At 39.7% G+C, this 20526-nt stretch overlaps 1 protein-coding gene and 1 pseudogene across 1 annotated transcript in view; both read right to left on the bottom strand.

Annotated features, from left to right (window-relative positions):
- Positions 1-5325: 5325 nt before the first annotated feature.
- On the bottom strand, positions 5326-11478 carry LOC129150500 (chromobox protein homolog 1-like; annotated as a pseudogene).
- Positions 11479-14333: 2855 nt separating this feature from the next.
- Positions 14334-20526, bottom strand: part of LOC114228768 (transmembrane protease serine 11G-like) — a 32595-nt gene continuing 26402 nt past the window's right edge. The window contains exons 8-10 of the mRNA XM_054722196.1: positions 19390-19649; positions 16955-17097; positions 14334-14495 (exon numbers count right to left, since the gene is read on the bottom strand). Of these exons, the coding sequence (XP_054578171.1) occupies positions 14334-14495; positions 16955-17097; positions 19390-19649 (565 nt within the window). The remainder of the gene's footprint in view (positions 14496-16954; positions 17098-19389; positions 19650-20526) is intronic.

The following is a 20526-nucleotide window of genomic DNA, read 5'->3' as shown; positions in this document are numbered from 1 at the left end:
GGTGCAAAGTCAGCCACTGCCTGGGGCCACCCAGTAGGAGCTACAGAGAGATCTCAGATTCTTCCTCTTTGTATTGGGTATGGAAGTGCCCAGAGGAGGCCCAGCTGTGAAGCAAGGCAGGCTGGTGCTGGTTCCGGGTCTTGGGCCTTTTATTGATAGGCTTGAGGCTCCCTGACCCAGCTGCAGCTTGTATGAGATTTTCAATTTATATGCAAAGGCCACTGCAGGCAGCTTGGGTGGGATTGTAAATTGGATGAGGTGGTATCTTAAGGAATCACCAGAGCAGAGCAAACAGAAATGGCTGCCAGTCAGCCCTGCAACCTGGGAGGTCCCAGCACAGAAACAATGATCCCTACTAGTACCTCTGTATGGGAGAGAGCTACCCCCAAGTTCCTGCCCTGATGCCAGACAAATGTGTCCCCCAGATCCTCGCCCTGGAGCTGGAGCTCAGAGAAACCAGGACCTTGTAAGTTCACTTCATGATGCCGTCCTTTTAAGAGGAACAGCTGGGTCTCCAGCAGCCTCTGTGTCACTGAGCCCCAATCTGCACTGGTTTTTACAGCTGATAGTTATGGGGACTTCTTTTCCCAGCTGTGGGACCCTGGACTGGGGGGGGTCTGGTGTGGGGCTGGGACCCCTGGCTTCTCTGCGTGTCCTCTGCAGAGATGATCTCCCTCCTGATTAAAAAAGCAGCACAGGTGGGTGCCAGACCAGCCAGTTCTGTGCCTCTGCACTCCTACCAGTCTCAGTGTGCTTTCAGCCAGCTTTCCAGTGGTTCTAGATGATGGTTGCTCTGTATTTGAGTTGTAAATTTGATGTGGTTGTGGGAGGCAGTGAGTACAGGTGCTTACCGATGCCGCTATCTTGGTTCTCCCTACCTTCTCTTTTTGACTACTATATGAAGTATGAACACCCTGTTTAGCCTTGATTATAATCTTACAACTAAATTGTACCCATTTAAAGGGAAACACTACTCAAACAAAGGTTATTATCAGTCATTGCTTCTAACTCATAGGGAGAGTATATTTGAAATAATTTTAGTACTGTGCGTGTCGTGCTCTAAGTGGACAAACTCTTTAGAATTAGAGTGCCAGGGTTTAAATTGTAGTAGTCTGTAAAATAGAAATAATAATAGTGACTACCTTATAGGGCTTTTTGAAGTATAAATGTGTTAAAATAGGTAAAATGTTTGGATTAGTGCCTTGTGCAATGGAAGCATTACAAAAATATCAGCTAATATTGTTAGAAGTCCTTAATTTATTTGTATGTATTTTCTTAGCTAACATTTTTCAGAGAAACCCTTAGTGAAGCTCATTCGACTGAACTAACAAGGAAGGAGCACACATAGCTACATTCTTCCCTTCCTTTCTGTTTCCTTTCTTTCCATCTTTTCCCTCCTTGCCCTTCCCCTCCCCATCTCCCCCACTGACATAGTGCTTCAAGGGATAGTGAACAGAGGCATGGACTTAGAATGGAATCCTATAGTTAGGTGAACTTTGACAGGCTACATAAACCCTTTCAGCATGTGCTCTCCTGTATGAAATGATTCCTTATGATACCACCTCATCCAATTTACAATCCCACCCAAGCTGCCTGCAGCGGCCTTTGCATATAAATTTATGTACCACTTTTGTGAGAATTAAATAACATAATGTATGTGGCACTGCCTAGCACACTGTCTGGTACTAAATGGCAACTTCCACTGTAAGGGGCTGAAGGCCTGGTCCCTTTCCTAAGCTCAGACTTTGGAGGAAAATACACATTACTAGTAGTATGCTGGTTAATTCCCAATTATTTGGAGATTTTTCAGTTATCTTTCTGCTTTTGAGCTCTAGTTTAATTCCATTTTTTTGAGAATATAATTTGTATAATGTCTGTTAAAATTTGTTAACTTTTTTTATGGACCTATTGGTGAATTTCCATGTGAATTTGAGAGTAAAGTAAATGTATATTTTTGAAAAAGAAAAAGAAAATACCCTTGTCTGTAAATCCTGGCTCCCCGACACTACTGCTGGTTGGCCCTTCCTGCACCTAAGCTTCCTCCTCTGTGCATGGAATTCAAAATAGCTTTCCAGACTGTTGTAAGAATTAAGTGAAAGAATGCATGTAAAATGCTCCCCACACTAGTGGCACATGTAAGAACTGAATCGTTAATAGTATTAAGATAACATGGTGGCTGCCCCAATGTCAGCATGGCAAACATAGCAGGAAGTTTGCTTAGACAGCCTCTATTGGCCCTGATGTCTGTCTTCTAAGCTTTCTGGTCTTTGTTTGCAGGAGGGTAGAGGACTAAATGGCTAAATTCAAGAATTGGTAGTGAGAGTTGTATAAGCCATCAGCTAACAGAAGGCAATATGGCATAGTGAACAAGAAGCATACAACTTTGAAGCAACTGGAACCAAATTTCTGACCCTCAAGAACTACAGCTTTGAGTAGGTTCATAGCTTTCTGAATATAATTTTTTCTTCTCTGAGAATAGTAACGTATATGAAAATAAAATGAGATTACCTTAAAAGAGTTATGCTGAGTAAAAGAATCTAGACTCAAAATGCATGATTCCATTAATAGGACATTCTAGAAAAAACAAAGCTCCTAAGGACAAAACAGATCAAAATTTCCAGAGTCCGATGGTGGCAGGGAGGCATTCACTACCAGAGATGATGAAAATGTTTTCTATTTTGTGGTGGTGGTTATAGGCTGTATGTGTTTGCCAAAATTCACAGAACTATTCACTAAAAATGCTGAGTTTTGACAAACATATACAGCATAAGGATTATATCAACAATGGCAATATACTTTTCTTGGAGAAGTGAGATATTTCTCTGAATATTTCTCTTCAACTGATATTTTTGTTCTCTCTCTCCTGAGGGGAAATGACAGAACTGATACCAGGTGACAAACAAGTATTGTCATGTAAGAAGGGAATAGGTGGAAAGCATCACAAAGCTTAGGAGTCATGGTGTTGGTAGAAATTAGGCTCTTCCACAGGATCACAAGAAGAGCATTTCATGGGCCCACACACAGGAGATTGTGGTGTGGTTAGGTTTATCTGTGATGTAGCTCAGACTCTATTGTGTTATGTTTATTTTGGAGAAGCCTACTATGGTAAATATCATGCCATTTAGTAATTGATCAAATAGATATTTGCTCTGTTCCTATGATGTGTCAGGGTATGTTGTAGGTACCTGAAGATGAGAGCAGTTACAAAAGAAGACAATCATTAAAATCAGTTCTTTACATAGATCATCAACTGTTTTACTTGTCTTTTACTTTGTACTCTCTTGATGAAAAGATAACCTTGGATAAATTCAAGTTTCTATGATTCTTCACCTGTACCCTTGTACAGATAAACAGATCTGTAGGAAAAACCACACAAACCGATTTATCTCATTTTAAATTCCTGTTTATGATCCTAAAGTAGCTCCTAATGCTGCAGGCAGTCATTTTATATGTTTCCAGGCTATTGACTTTCCCATACCCCAGGGCAATTTCTCACCTCTCTCTTTTCCTCAAACCCCTTCAGCTACTCTCCCACTCTCACTCTTAGCTGATGACCTTCTTCATACATTCTGTATTAGATTCCCGAGTCTGCTGTAACAAATTACTACAAACCTAGTGACTTAAAAGACATAAATTTATTCTTTCACAGTTCAAGAGACCACATATCTGGAATTAAGGTGTCAGCAGTATTACACTCCTTCCAAAGGCTCTAGGAAGAATCCTTCCTTGCCTCTTCCTGTTCTGGTGGCCCCAGGAATTCCTTGGCTCATATCTGAAAACTATTCTCTGCCTCAGTCTCCATATGGCTGTCTTTTCTGTTCTTTCTGTGTTCCCTCATTTTCTGCCCCTCTCTTTTGTTACTTTTTTTAAAGAATTTTTTAATAAATCTATAGTTTTATTAAAATAATACTGACAGTGTTGTATGAAGTTTATAATTAAACAGCGTTTTCACAGAAATCTAACACATGCCTAAAAGGATTTTACAATGAAGTTCTAGATGTAGGACTGGATGATGTCAATAACTGATGGATTTTATGAGTAAGGACAGCAGTTTGGATATTAGTTAATTCTTGGGATTAAAAAAAAAGAATTTTTGTTTGTGTCTTAAAGTGAACCACTGCCCCAGTATGAAAGTGAAAGTTGAATCTTCTCCTGAGACCAGGGCTTTTGAAATAATCCAACTCTTGAAGTGATTCAATGAACTTGTGTTGTCAGTGACTGAACACTGCCACCAATGGTTTCAGAGTTCAAAGTTCAAAAAACAGAGAGGCTCCAAGAGTTTTTTTCATCCTAAAAACATGGGCCCCTCTCTTTACTCTCACACCTCCTATACCATCCTCTTCACCTCTCCACAATTACCTCAGCCAGGAGCTTGGATGGACAAGCTAATATCTATAGCTTCATAATTAGAAAAGAAAGGGTTTTGTCAATTTCAAGAATTAGCACCTCTAAGACAGAATAATCTGCCTATATATATGCTCCAATAAAAGACTTTCCCTTCTCAACTAATTTCCACCCCTCCACCCCCCACCCCAAATGGCAGCTTTGGTAACTTAGCAACTGGCTTAGTCCTTTGTTGGGAACAGAATTCATCTCAGGCAGGGAACACCTTGGCCTGTAAGTTTCAGGCATTCACAGCTTTTAAACAGTCTCTCAGAGTCCTCAATTAGATTGCCAATTACATTTTTTAAAAAGAAAATATTCTGGACACCAAAACCAAATCATTAGCAGTTTCTTCTTTTCATTGTTTCACCATTTCCGCAACCAGGTCCCAAATTTTAATAAAAACAATCCTACTCATCTCCCTTCCTACCCCATCCCTCCCACCCCCAAATAGTACAGCAGTAATAGCCAAAAACTACACACATGCTACGCTGTAAAAATGCAGTTAACATTATTGGGAAGAAGGCTGTGGGTTGTGGAGATGCTCTTTGAAGATCTACAGTATCTTTTTGCTCTCACACACACCCATTCTGCAAGTTTTGTCCTTCATAGAAGGCCTTTCCCTTTTCTCAGCAAAGTGCAGAATGAATTGCCTTGAAACTCTTATCCTCCTTCCCCTCCAAATGGATGGGTGTGCAAACTATGCAGCATGGAACGGCTTTAAAGCACTTGGGCTGCTGTAGGGCACAGAAACTATTCTGGCTCTTCAAAGGACATCTTCTCAAGCCACTTCTATGCATTAAGACAAGTAGAACTCCTTCCCCTCCCCACTTGAAACCCACAGTCAGATGTGACAGGGGCTGGTACTCAAGAGAGTTAATTCTTGTCATCTTTTTTGTTATCATCCTCTGAGGGATAGGAATGCCATGCCAGCCTTTCCTCCTAGAAGGATATGACAACATGGGGGCAGTTGACATTGGCTTCCTTGGCTGGGACCAGGTCAGCCTCATCAGAGTTTTTCCATTTCATCAGGAACATGAGCTCTCCACTGGAGTCTGTAGCTCCAATAATCTGTTCTGGCTCCAAACCCTGGGCAAAGCCTCGAGGCTTTCCTGGCTCTTCTTTCTTCTTCTCTGGTTTGCTCTCCTCTCCCTTATCTTCAGAATCAAAGTCAGCTTTACGCTTGCCTCCTTCTGATTTATCTGTCTCATGTGCTATTTTCTGTGACTGTAAAAACTCAGCAATGAGGTCAGGGCAATCCAAGTTCTCTTCTGGCTCCCACGTGTTGTCCTCATCTGAGAACCCCTTCCACTTGAGAAGGTACTCCACTTTGCCCTTTACCACTCAACGGTCGAGAACTTTTTCCACCATATATTCCTCTTCCTCCTCTTCTAGCACCTCCTCCACTTTCTTCTTGTTTTTTTTTTTTTTTCCCCCATAGTGCCCGCCAGTTTTCTGGTATAAAGGGTGACGCTGCTCAGAGCAGTGCCCAAAAGCACGAGAGGAATCGGTGCTGCGCTATTGGCGCGTCACGTGGGGGTGGGGGGGGGGCGGAGGAGTGGCGCCCAGAAAAGCAACAGGCCAGGTGGCCCCGGTGGAGCCCCTCACTGAAGCGGCGTACCGCAGGCCCACGCCAACGGCCCTCTCCTTAGCCGAACAAAAGAGCCTCTCCTTTAAAGAATTTTTAAAAATTGATTTCAGAGAGGAAGGGAGAGGGTGAGAGAGATAGAAACATCAGTGATGAGAGAGAATCATTGATTGGCTGCCTCCTGCATGCCCCCTACTGGGGATCGAGCCAGCAACCTGGGCATGTGCCCTGACCTGGAATCAAACTGTGACCTCCTGGTTCATAAGTCAACACTCAACTATTGAGCCACACCAGCCAGGTCCTCTCTTGTTTTACTGTGATAAAATATACATATAACAAAATTTACTGTTTTAACCATTTTTAGGTGTATATTGTTCCTTGGCATTAAGTATATTCACATTGTTCTGCAACCATCACCATCATTCATCTCCAGAACTTCATCTTCCAAAACTGGAATTCTGTACCCATCACACATTAATTCCCAATTTTTCCTTTCCCCCAGTCCCTGGAAACCACCTTTCTACTATCTGTCTCTATTAATTTGACTACTTTAGGTACCTCACACAGCATGTCTTTATTTCACTTAGCATAATGTCCTCAAGGTTCATCCATATTGTAGCAGGTGCCAGAATTTCCTTGTTTCTTAAGGTGGGATAATATTCCATTACATGAATCTACACCGCATTTTGTTTCTCCATTGATCTGTCAATGGCTTCTTCGGTTGCTTTTACCTTTTGGCTATTGAGAATAATGCTGCTGTGAACATGGGTGTGCAAATAAGTATCTGTTTGTCCCTGCTTTTAATTCTCTTGGACAGATACGCAGAAGTGGAATTGTTTCATATGGCAATTTTATGCTTAATGTTTTGAGGAACCATCTGTAGTAGACTGAATATGTCTCCTCAAAATCTGTATGTTGAAACCCTAGCCCTCGATGTGATCATATTAGTAGGTGGGGCCACTGGAAGGTGATTAGGTCATGAGAGTGGAGCCCTCATGAATGGGATTAATGCCCTATTAGAAGAGACCCCACAGAGCTCTTGTCTCTTCTTCCAGGTGAGATCACAAGAAGATGGCCATCTATGAACCAAGAAGCACCCTCTCACTAGATACCAGATCTGCTGGTGCCTGATCTTGACCTTCCCAGACTACACAACTGTGAGTGATAAACTATTTGTGTTTAAGCCACCCAGTCCATGGTATAGGAAACGATATTTAATGTCTAAAGACCCCCAGATTTTTATAATTTTCTATATCATCCACAGTTCACTTTCAAATTGTATCCAAGTGCATTTTCTTCAGATTAGATTATCTGGAAAAGTTTTAATTTTCCCATAAAATTTCAAGTGCAAACCAAAAATCAAGAACACATTTGATAAGAGTTTAGTTCTGAGAATAGAATATTTGTAGCAGAAGGAAAAAACATACATTCTTAAGTGATGCTGCCAGTCTTCATAGTTTTCAGAATCAACAATCCATCTTTATCTAATTGTTAAAGGACAGAAAGAGTTTTTCACAGTTTGAATAAACCTCAAGGTTGTTAGAGTAAGCAGTAAAGGATTGACCTCACCTTCTATGCAAAACAACCAACATAGATTTCATCGCTCAGAGATGCAGGCAGTAAAAAGAAAGATTTTATACCTTAATCTTTTAATTCAAGTAGATTCTTATATGTATAACTTATACTTGTAACTAACTGCATTAACTGGCAACTTTGATTAAAATAAGTACATGAACATATTCCCTTATTTTTGTTCTATTTAATTAGAAGCGTGGATAGTATGATAGCTATGCCTATGATATTCCTGGATCAGTATCCAAGCCATGACCTTTCTTTAAACAGAATAAGAAGTCTCCTCCTGAAACCTCTAGGACAATAGCTTTCACAAAACATTTCTGGTAAGTGGGATTCTGGGTATGCTCTGCTCATTTCAACCAGATCTACTTCAATGTAATTTCTTTCATGTATTTAGCTTCAGCATAAAATTCAGTTAGAACTAATGGTTCCACTGCTTGATCAAGCAGAGCAGGCCTATTAAGACACAGGTGCCTTCTTGAGAGATATTCCCAACTCCTTGATTGACAACTAGGCTAATAACAGCTAGGAATGTGCAGGGTCTGATAAGGGAGGAAGAAGACAGTGCACTGAAAATACTATAAGAATAAGTATGTGCCAACAGAGGGGCACTCCTGTTTCTGGCATTGAATTTTGAGGGTGGTTGATGAAGCAGCATTGAATGAAAGACAATTAAATAAGAATTTATTGACTTTCTTGAGATATAGTATTTAACATACTGGCAAGGACCCAAGGAGATTGGGCAGATTTGCTGCTAGGGTGGCTCTTAGCCTGAAGAAAGCAATAGTCAAAGCTGAGTGAAGCAGGAATGCCCTATGACCCTGGCCAGTGTGGCTCAGTTGGTCATCCCTTACACCAAAGGGTGGTGGATTTGGTTCCTGGTCAGGGCACATATCCAGGTTGAAGGTTCAATCCCCAGTTGCAGTGTGTATCAGAAGCAGCCGATGGATGTTTCTTTCTCACAACAATGTTTATCTCTCTATCCCCCTTTCTCTCTCTTTCAAACCAAAAAAAACAAACATATCCTTAAGTGAGGGTTAAAAAAAGAAAATGAAAAAAGAAAAAGAAAAGAAAAGCCCTATGTGTCCTGGTAGAGAGTGGTGAAAGAAATAAAGATGCTGGATATGTTGTGTAAAGCTGGAAGACCCATCAGGGGATATGTTCTATGTGAGGTGGCCCAGAGGACACTCTACTTATCAAAGCCACTAGATGAGCGGGTGATTGGGGCTAGAGCATAACTGAGAAGCTCAACACTGGCTCTTCTCTGAGGGTGAAGGCTGGCCATAGGAGGAGTAGCTAAGCGGCACTAGGAGGAAACAATAGCAGCCCTGGAGGTCTGGAGGAGTGTGCGTGAGGAAGAGAATATCTGAAAGTGGCTGCTTAGTTGTCACCTTTTGTAGAAACTCCTCTCCTTAGTAGACATTTGCCTTGATACTTTCCAAAATTGGCAGTCTGGATTGCTGTGACTAGTTTCTGGTATGAAAAGCAGGAGAACATTGTCTCAAGGCAACATCAGGAAAGGAAGGGTGTTGGGGGTCAGGGTGAGGGATGAAAGAGTAAAACTTAGAAAGTGTTTCTTTAAGTATTCTCTTATTCCACTCTAGGCTTCCGCCACCCACCCTCCTCACATACTCCAGTTCAGGATAGCCTCAGTCTCCTCGTCTCTCACTTTTATTATAATTTCCTGGCCTAGAATTCATGTTTACTTCTTTCTTCTGATTGGATTGATTTTGAGGGAGTAGGTATGCTATGCTAGTTCAGCATTTTGGCAGAAATGAGAGAGGGGCAGATAAAAAGATACAATTTTTTAAGTGGGTAAATCCTTTAGATTATGTTTATATAAACAAAGAAAACCATGAAAAGATATATAAAACTGGAAACTTTGATTAGCTTAGGAGAAAATTTTGGAGAGATTGCCAGATTTTTCTGTGTATTACTCTATGTTGGAACATAGATTGTATAAATTATAGTTTGAAATGAGATGACAATAAAATATATTTTAAAAATAACATTGACCAGGAGATGGCAGCATAGTAACACATTTGGTCTAAGTTTCTTAGTATCTTGCAGCGTTGTTTTTTTTTTTTGCAAGTATAGTTGACATAAAATATTATATTAATTTCAGGTGTACAACCTATTTATTCAACAGTTATATATTTATGAATTATGAAGTGATCTCTACAATGTCTAGTAACATCACTACACAATTTTTATGATATTATTGACTGTATTCCCTGTGCTGTACATTACGTCACTATGACTTATTTTATTTTATTTTATTTTATAAATGGAAGTTGTGCCTCTTATTCCCCTTCCCCCTTCTTACTCATCACCACCCTTCCCTCCTCTCTGGCAACCAAAATGACATTAGCATATTGCACATGCCAATCCTTGTTTTATTTGGGTTGGCTTCTTGCTTAAAACATCATTTAATATTTTTAACTTTGTGACTCTGATACTTCTCCCTTACTTGATACTCTTTTCTTTGGTTGTCATTATATATCTTTTTGAGTTATAAGAAATTTCATGTTTATTTAAAAAGCAACAAAGGACTTTTTTATTCTTTAATGTACCATTAATTAGGGAAGTTCTGGGATCTTTGGAAGGTTGAAAAGTGATTTCTGATCACTTCCATCTACCTGTGGGTCTCTGGTGGGCCTGCTGTACTCATACAGAGATTCACCTCTCCACTCCTGGACCAGTGCCCCTAGAGGAAGGAGAGTCTGAAAGGAGCCACACACCCCAAGGGTTTCCTACTTTCACCAGCAGTTATCAAACACACTTTTACCTTTTTATGTGATCTTGAAAACAGGACTTGGCTTTATACACAATTGTATACCCAGTGTCTAGAGTACCCAATGTCTGACACATAGAGCCTCAAATAATGTTTGTTCAATGAATAAGTGATTATGTAAGTCAATGATTTTCAACCTGTGTGCTGCAAGAATTTTTAAAACAAGCAATACCCATTTAGTCAGGGCACTGACCTCTTTTCCCTTAGAGTGTCATATAAAAATATGATACTGGTCAACACAACAATAGTTGTCTGGTGTGAATGAATCGAACTTATACCAATTTTTCTGTCATATTAGCAAAACATATAGTGAGTGTTTTGGTTTGCTGCAGAATTTTAGTAATTAGTTTTTGTGTGCCATGAGATGAAAAAGGTTGAAAATTGCTGTTGTAAGTAGTTGCATAGAATGTTTAAGGTCAGTAGTGTCCAATAAAATTTTCTGCAATGATGGAAATGATGTATATCCATACTGCTCAATATGCCATAGGTAGCTATTTTGTGTTTAAAATGTGATTAGTATGACTGAAGAAATCAAATTTTAATTGTATTTCATTTACACTAATTTAAATCTAAGTGGCCCCATCTGGTTAGTGCCTACCATATTGGACAATGCAGCTTTTAGTGTCTAGTGTTGCTTTGCAATTTTCTAGTCTACACTCTACACTGTTAGTGAATGATGGAGTGGACCATTCTGCCTCAGCCAAATATATAATGCTCTTTCAAGTAGTATCTCTTTATGCATTTTGGAGATACTAAATAGGATATTTATGGTGCAATTTTGCAGAATTAAGGTATTTGAGAAATAACTCTCTTTGTAGATATATGTATATCTACTAGAGGCCCGGAGTGTGAAAATTTGTGCACTTGGTAGGGGGCGGGGGGGGGGGGGGATCTCTCAGCTCAGCCTGTATCCTCTCAAAGTCCGGAACCACTTGGGGGATGCCCCTCCTTCTGGCCTGTAGACACAGCAGCACCATCAGCTCTGATGCCAGGACCTCCTTCTGCCCTCAGACGGTGGGCTTGACCTCCACACTGTGTTCTCCATGGCTGATTGGGAAGATTATTGCAGCCCCGACTGGGACCATCCATGGAGTCTCACGCAGCCTTCCCTTCCCCACAGACACTATCCCACCGTCATCCCTGCAGCAGAGAAAAAGTGATTTCCCAACCAGAGGAGCAGCCAAAGCTAAGGTGTGGAAGGTACCAGGATTTGGGGGTGTTCCTGTGTCACTGGCAAAGCCCTCTTGTCTTTCAGTAGCTCTTCCTCTTGCTTCTGAGGAGTACAGGGGGAGGGATCTGGGTGGCAGTCACAGTGCCGGGCCCAGGCTGCACCCTCCCCCACCCCCAATTTGGCAGTCTTAGAGCAGGCTCTGTGTGACAGATGGTTACAGTAATGCCTCCAATGAATCATGCCTTCTAATGTAGATCCCTCCCAACCTGGGTTGGCCCTTGTGATTTGCTTTGGCAAATGAGACATTAGTAAACATGATACAAGCAGAGTCTTGAAAAGTTCCTGCACATTGGGGCTTGCCAGCTCAGGCCCGCTCCCCAGGGGATTGGGCCTAAGCTGGCAGTCAGACATCCCTCTGGCAGCCCGAGAGCCCTTGGGGAATGTCCGAGGAGACAGGAGAGGCTCCCACCATTGCCACTGCACCAGCAGCCATCAGCCCAGCTTGTGGCTGAGTGGAGCTCCCCGTGTGGGAATGCACTGACTACCAGGGGGCAGCTCCTGCGTTGTTCTGCCATTAGTGTCAATTTGCATATTAGCCTTTTACTTTATAGTATATAGATTTCTCTCTATATAAATCTCTCTATAGGTGGTTGTATAGATAGACAGATGAATTATTTGCCCAAAGCTGTTCAAACTTCAAACAGCCTCTTTCCTCCAGCCAGGTCCAGTTTCTAAATAATCTTAATTTAGCTAGAATTGTTTAGATATGGGTGTGATCATGATGGTTTCTCAGCATCCTCAATACATCAGCATTATAAAAAGAGGGAGAAGAGCCCTGGCTGGTGTGACTCGGTTGGTTGGAGCGTCGTCCTATACACCAAAAGGTGATGGCTTCAATTCCTGGTCAGGACACATACCCAGGTTGCATGTTCTATCCCTCGATCTGATCGATGTTTCTCTCTCTCTCTCTCTCTCTCTCTCTCTCTCTAAAAATTCAATTAAAATTAAAAAAATGAAAATGGGAAGGAGAAAGATGTTCCCAAACTCATGTAAGAAAATTATGGTGCAAGATTTTTAACAGTGATTTTTTTCTTTTGGCTATTGATCCCATGCAGAGGTTCTCAACTGAGGATGATTTTGCCACTCAAGGGACATTTTGCAATGTCTGGATTCATTTTTGTTTGTTGCAACTTGGTAGGGTTACTGCTAGCATCCAGTGTGTAGAAAGAAGGAATGCTACTAAACCTTCTGCAAAGTAGAGGATAGCTGCTGGCCCTCCATGTACCACATCCCCCAGAGATTTATCTCTGACAAAATGTCTATGGTACCAAGGATGAGAAACCCTGCAGTATAGTGATGACCAAAAAGAATGAGTTTGACTTTATTATTATAAATATATTTTAATGTATATAACATAATATTATGCAGTACAAGAGAGACTCTCCCTTGATATAAAACTAAAAAAAATTCTTAGCATTGACAGTTATTTCATTAACTAAATTAATTAATTGTAAAAAGAGGGGGGAAGCAAATAAAAGTTTAGATGCACAGGAGAAAGTTTGAGTTTTGTTGAATATTACTCATGTCATGTTGCCATGTACAGTGCCACAAAAAATGCATTTAATTATATATGAAAATGACCTAGGAAAATAATGAAACCATTTCAAAGATGCTTTCTTGATTAAGTTTCTCTATAAATACCATTCTTCAAATAATGCCTAACTTTTAAACAGAAAATTGAAATATTGTATAGTAAGATATTTCCCAAAATCTTGCATCAAAGTATCCATGAATGTCTAATTTTATACTGGCTTCTTGTTTAAATTATTTATGAATATCTAATTTACATTGACTTATTCTGTGATTTCCTTAATTGTTCTGAAGTTGATTGAAAATAAAAATTTTTTTAGAAAATAAACTGTATTAGGAAATTATTAAACAGAAATGAAAAGTAAATTTGCACTCAGATCGGAACTTCTCCCCTTGTTAGAGAGGCAAGAAGCTCATTCTTATCCAGTCCTTGCCTCTTCTTCTCAGTCCCACCCAGTGAAAAGGCCAAGAAACTTTTCTTTTCTGACTATCAAAAGGCATTTTTACATAATTTAAAACAAAATCCAGTGCTAGGCAATATTTTCAGTTCTCCTGCTGTCTGACTCAAATATTTCATTATTGTTCAAAAGTAAAGATTAGTGTAGTTGCTTAAGGAGATTAAAATCTGGGTGTAAATGTAAATTACAGTTTTTCTTCAAGTTTCAAAGAGAGGTAAAATATGCATCTGAGGGCAAAGGGGAAAGAACTCACAGTAGGGCCATCTCTTAAGTCCTGGTTTCATGTCTAGTGCCCCTCCATCATTTGTGTTAGCATTGGCCAATACTAATCACTGTGATTTGCCTAGTACATGGACCTACAGATTCCTAATGAGAGCTATTTGATGAGGAAGGTAAAAACCTTGGAGTCAGGAAAAGGACAGTGTGATCTGTCAGCGGAAAAAAAATAGAGAATGCTTAGCCAAGTGGTACTTACGTACTTAAACTGCTGGATTATGCTAAACTGAGAAGTGTGTAGTAGTGATAGAAAGGTGAACAAGGAGGTCATCAGAGACACAGCAGCAATGGTGGATCTTGTGTGTTCATGGTCAGCAAAACACTTCAGATTATGTGAAAGAAAGCCTACCTTCTCCTCACATCTAAGGGGGGAGAGTTGTCAGATCATGCTTATTTGCATCTTGACCTCAATGACAGCATACATGGCAAACACATACTGGACACAATTTCCTGGACACCACACATGACATTTACACTTGGAGGTAGATGGTTGTTGCATCAGATATTAGTTTTAGATTTAATCCAGTCCCGATAATGAGTCACTTTTGTATAAATTCCAGGATTGTTTTCTTTACCACAGTCTATTCCCCAGCTTACTATTCCGATAATATACCAGATGTTTCTATCAGGTGCTATAACCAGAGGTCCCCCAGAATCACCCTAGAGAAGAAGAAAAATATTGTCAATGTAATAAATGAGTGTCAGAATGACAGTTAATCAGTAACTTAATATCTAATAAATTAATATTTTAAAGTATGTAAAACTAATTCTATTTCTACTTGCTATTAGCATTAATATAATAATTGTGCTATTACTTATTATCTTATTATGTCTGCTTATCTCTATTAATGCCTTCACCTGAAAGATGATAACAAAGATAATGTTTCATTTTTATCCTTGTATAGTTTTTTAGTTTTGCTCTATCTAAATAGAGAGTGCAAACTGTATCTAAATTTAGGTGTCCAGTTCTTACATAAAAGATACCTCAAGCTTCAACTAAACATCACCTCTACAATGAAGCCTCTCCTAACTCTGTTACGTAGAAATAATCTCTTGCTTTGAGTTTAAGTCTCACCTTGTTCCACTCTCACCAGCTGATAGAAAGGTGTCCTGGGCACCTTATCACTGTGTAGCAGGGGGTTTGAGAGGAAGAAGATTTGCAAAGGGCACTCCAAGCCAATGTGCACCATTTATTACACAAATGATTTTGCTTCCAAACTAAGATGCAATCCCGAGCCTTCAAGATCTGGTTTGGATGTTGTGAATCCTGAGGACTTTCCTGACATCTTTAACCTTAGATGTGGACAACTGATTTGTACTTATCTTTTAGCAATGAACCTATTCATTCCAAAAAAGTATTATGTGGAAGTCCCTTACATATTTTTTTTTAAAATAAGAGAAACGGTCCTGTTTGAAGTAGGCATGGGATCCCAGAGTCTTATCACTTTAGCTCTCTTTCCTTAATATGCTTTTTCATACATTTCAGTGCACAGTGGACAGAGTGTGAAAACCTTGGTCTACCAAAAGCTATCCTCCGCAGCTCCTTAGCTCCTCTCCTAAGTTAGCCCACATCCGAACTTAGATCTTCAGTGTGCTAGCGGTGAAGGAAGCAAGAGAGCATGGACCAATAGAAAGAGGAAATCTGCTTTCTTATAAACTCAAATACAACTTTTTATTCAACAGATTCATTTTTGTGGATTTGAGTCTATTCTAATTATAGACTTTTTTGTTTTCTTCCTCAAAAGTCATGTGATCCAGTTCTATCTTGAAGCATACATGTTGTTTCTGCTTCTTAAGAATTAAAACTAGTAGAAGGAGGCCTTGTATTCCAGAATATGTAGCCAAATCCTTGTCTTCTGTCCACTGCTTTTAGTTATGTACTTATGTGCTGTTATTAGATTGTAAATTCATCATGGACTCCTGCTTTTTTAAGTGTTTATGTTTCCTTCAGTAATTGCCATAGTACCTTGCAATTCACACAAAAAGTGAATGAATAAGTGAATGAATATTTATTATCAATGGCAGATCAATGGTGGCAACTTTGCATATAAAAAAGCACTCATGTGTAACAATCTAAAAGCCATTCCTAATCCTTCAAGAATTATGAAATGTTGAGCTCAGTTTCAAATGCTATAGGTAAAATCTTTATTAATTTTGATATTTATTTTTCTTCTTTTATATAACCAGACTTTAAAAGTGGTAGCATGGATGGACTTGGAGAGCATTATACTAAGTGAACTAAGCCAGTCAGAGAAAGACAAGTATCATATGTTTTCAATCATATGTGGAATCTAATGAACTAACAAGCAAAACTGAGGCAGACTCATAAACAGAGAGCAGGCTGACAGCGGTTGGAGGGGTGGGAGTTGGGAGGCTGGGTGGGAAAGGTGGAGGAATTGAGCAAAAAAGAAAAAAAAAAGAGAAGAAACTCATGGACTGGGACAACAGGGTGGTGATAGCCAGAGTGAGGGAAGATGAGGGGAGGTGGAGGAGACCATAGGAGGTATAAATGATGGAGAGGGATTTGGCTTGGGGTGGTCAATACACAATACACTGTATGCGTGACATGTTGTGAAATTGTGCATCTGAAACTTGTATAATTTTGTTAACCAGTGTTACCCCAATACATTTTTAAAAAGGGAAAAAATAAAAGTGATATTCTCTTTAAATGCTTAATGATTAAGACAATTTTTTTTTCTAAATAGTGTAATTCTCTCTGGATGTACTATTTAAGGTCAATGGCTCAAGCACCCATAGAATGATACTGCCAATCCCATCTCACAATGCCTTACAACTAGTAGGGATTAGATATCTAACTATCAATTATAATTATGGCTTGAAGCACTGATTGTGTGGCTTCCTGACTTAGTTTCTCTTATCTGCTGCGACTCCTTTTCTCTAATTAGAGCCCTAATGTGCATCTGGTGGTCATTTTTTACATTTGCATGGAGATAATAATAGGAGTATTTCTTATGGTTCTTCCTTTCCCTCCTTTTACACTCTGCTCTCTCCTGCAGAACTTAATTTTATGGAGATCCATGAAGTGACATTGACTTATGGTCAGTGAGCTCATTTATATCAACAGATTAATTTTTTTTTGGATTTGTGTCTAGTCTTACCTCACAGGCATCGAGTTTTCCTGTCAAGAATCCAGCACATATCATTCCTGATGACACAGCACCACCATATACATTAACTTTATTACATATGTCATTACTTATGATCTCTATTTCAACTTGTCGAAGAGTATTGGGAAAAGGACCTAAGAAGAAAAAACAAAAAAACAAGTGAAGAATTTCCAAATTCTTGTATTTATAATAGTTAATTGTGTCTTGCAAAGGATAGATTAATGATAAAATATATGTCTGGAAATTGTGGGACTCTGGGCTTGATGACAGTGCTTCGGAGTCAAGTTATATTTCCTGGATGCCCTTTTGTTTTCTATGTGTTAGGTATCATCCTTGGCACGTTTACTTCCACTGTCTTACTTCATACTTTTCACAATTACTAAAGATAGATATGGATTTTTTTTTTCAGATGAATAAACCAAAGCTCACTTGGTTTTGAGTCTTGCAATGATCACTTAGCTAAATGGGGATAATATTTTATTTAAAGTCAGGGCATTTATCACTACCTGGGAAAATCTGTCACAGTTTACCTAATTTATCAGGAAATCTGGATTGTCACTCTTCTAATGACACACTTATATTGGGAATTGAGAATCCTTTAGAAAAAACAATATAGAGCAAGTCTCTACTATTAGGAATTAAATTCAGTACTAAATAAATGAAATACTATTGTTTCATAAAAAAGACCAGTATAATACTTAACAACAATAAAGATTTTTTTTTTAAAAAAAGGATGCAACTTATAACAATAGCTAGGTCAATACACAGTAATCTGCACACTTTTGGGCATTGAATGATTCATGATGAACTTACAAATCACTCCTAAACTACTACTCTAGAAAGGGCAATGTTAAGTTTAATTAGGTTCTAGAAGAGGTGTTATGGTCCTGCCCTAGTGGTAGATGCTATATATTTCTATTCCAATCAGTAAGCAGTTTGCCTAATTCCAAAGGATTTAATTCTCCTTCATAATTATCACCATACCCTATATAACAAGGCAGATACCTTAGTAATGAGGAAAAGGACTCTCAGTTATAACAACAGTGTGTCAACCTGGATCCCATGTGAGAATTTTAGAGTGCATATCGAGAGAGAGTAGACATCTATAAAAATCAACTGATGAAGACTCGGTAGATAAAAGCTGTACTTTGAGCAAGAACATAATAAGACTACAACTTCATAATAAGAGCCTGGAATGAGAATCAGTAAGTCAAGGACAGATTAAACCATATGTAAAAAGTGCAACTAAGAAAACTAGAAACTTACATCAATATCTAAATGTCTATCAGCTGTTTATCATATACTAGAGGCCTGGTGCACGAAATTCGTGCATGAGGGGGAAGTGTCCCTCAGCCCAGGCTGCACCCTCTCAAATCTGGGACCCCTCGAGGGCAGTTGGACATCCCTCTCACAATCCAGGACTGCTAGATCCCAACCGTTCACCTGCCTGCCTGCCTGATTGCCCCTAACCACTTCTGCCTGGAGCCTGATCACCCCCTAACCACTTCCCTGCCAGCCTGATTGATGCCTAACTGCTCCCCTGCAGGCCTGGTTGCCCCCAACTGCCCTCCCCTGCAAGCCTGGTTGCCCCCAACTGCTCTCCCCTGCAGGCCTGGTCCCCGCAACTGCCCTCCCCTGCAGGCTTGGTCCCCCCAACTGCCCTCCCCTGAAGGCCTGGTTCCCCCCAACTGCCCTCCCCTGCAGGCCTGGTCCCCTCCAACTGCCCTCTCCTGCAGGCCTTGTTGCCTCCAACTGCCCTCTCTTGCAGGCCTGGTCCCTCCCAAATGCCCTCCCCTGCTGGCCATCTTGTGGTGGCCATCTTGTGTCCACATGGGGGCAGCCATCTTTGACCACATGGGGGCGGCCATCTTGTGTGTTGGAGTGATGCTCAATTTGGATATTACTCTTTTATTAGATAGGTTTGTTAAGTATAGTAAAATAGTATACTTATCACCCTCATAAACTCTCAAACTCAAACAACTTTTATAGATACATGTCAGAAGGCCCCATTTAATATTCAGCATCAGGAATGTCATTCAGATTGCTCTCTTAAGACTATTTCTGTTTATGATACATTACTACTGCTCACAAATAACATACTTTAAGAATTACGAAGCCATAACAGAATCTTTACATATGAAAGAGCAATGAAAGAAAAAATCATATGAAAAAATATGCTTTAATTATGTTTGAAAAAGTTACAACTAGTTTTTAGAGAAACCCATAAAGAATACAATAAACATAAATATCATGTAATAGTAATAGCCAAAGTTTTCATAATTCACACTATCTGGTTTTTGTTTGTTGTTTCTGCCATAATTTTCATGGGACATACTGGTTTAATCTAATTTCTGTATTTTGACTTGGTATCTTATTTTACATCTCCACTCAGATGGAGGATTTCATTGTTTTACTGAGACACTCACCATTTACTTTAAGTGCTCCCCATCCAGTGACAAACGCTTTACTCTTAGGCAAGACTTCAAACGCAGCATCCGGGAGACAGACTCTGTGCACATCTTCGGAAAACAGGACGGGAGTGGAGAGCCTCACCACCGCGATGTCATCTTCGTGCTTATGGGCAGCATAGTTTTCATGAAGGATGATTGACTGCACCCTTATTCTCATTAGCGGAGGGCTCAGAGTTGTTCCGAAACTAGCCGTCCAGAGTTTGGGGTTTTTGTAACTGATCACAGATGAAAAGGATTATGGTTGGTTCATTTATGATCTAAAGTTACCCAGGACTCTGCATGAGCAGGGGACATAGGGTGGGAGAAGGGCAAATTGTTTAAGGTGATTGTAGATTGGGATCCTCCCACCTTCGCATTTAAGGCTTCTCCCCTAGGACTGCTTTGTGTTGATTTAGCTGATGACAAATCCCCCCATTCTCATGTAGCTTAGAGTATACTCCTTCAGGGGGAGTTTGTATTTGTTTTTTTAATATATTTTATTGATTTTTTACAGAGAGGAAGGGAGAGGGATAGAGAGTTAGAAACATCGATGAGAGAGAAACATCGATCAGCTGCCTCTTGCACACCCCCTACTGGGGATGTGCCCACAACCAAGGTACATGCCCTTGATCAGAATCGAACCCGGGACCCTTGAGTCCGCAGGCTAACGCTCTATCCACTGAGCCAAACCGGTTTCAGCTATATATATATATTTTATTTTTTAAAGAAACCAATGTATTATTGCTATTTTGTGAAGAAAATATAAGTGAATAAAAATTAGAGGTATTGTATACATACATATACATATCACTATGTCCATGCATAGTTATATAAATGTATCTATGTATAGAGGGGAGGGAGGGGGGGGGAGAGAGAGAGAGAGAGAGAGAGAGAGAGAGAGAGAAAGAGAGAAAGAGAGATTAGAGCCATAATTGATTCAGTGTTTTCTCATCCTTTCTTTTCTTTTAGGTTAAATTTTATTCAGAATATTTTCACATTTTATGTGAATTTCACTAGAGCTACTCTATCGCTTTATTTTCTCCAAGTGTCCCATATGTTAAATTTTCAATGAGTATATAAATAATAAAAGTACAGCACCAAAGATATCCATGT

This window comes from Eptesicus fuscus, chromosome 2 (genome assembly GCF_027574615.1).
Source record: "Eptesicus fuscus isolate TK198812 chromosome 2, DD_ASM_mEF_20220401, whole genome shotgun sequence".
NCBI classification, from domain to species: Eukaryota; Metazoa; Chordata; class Mammalia; order Chiroptera; family Vespertilionidae; genus Eptesicus; species Eptesicus fuscus.
Note: the sequence above shows the minus strand (reverse complement) of the source record. Positions and strands in the feature narration are given on the sequence as shown.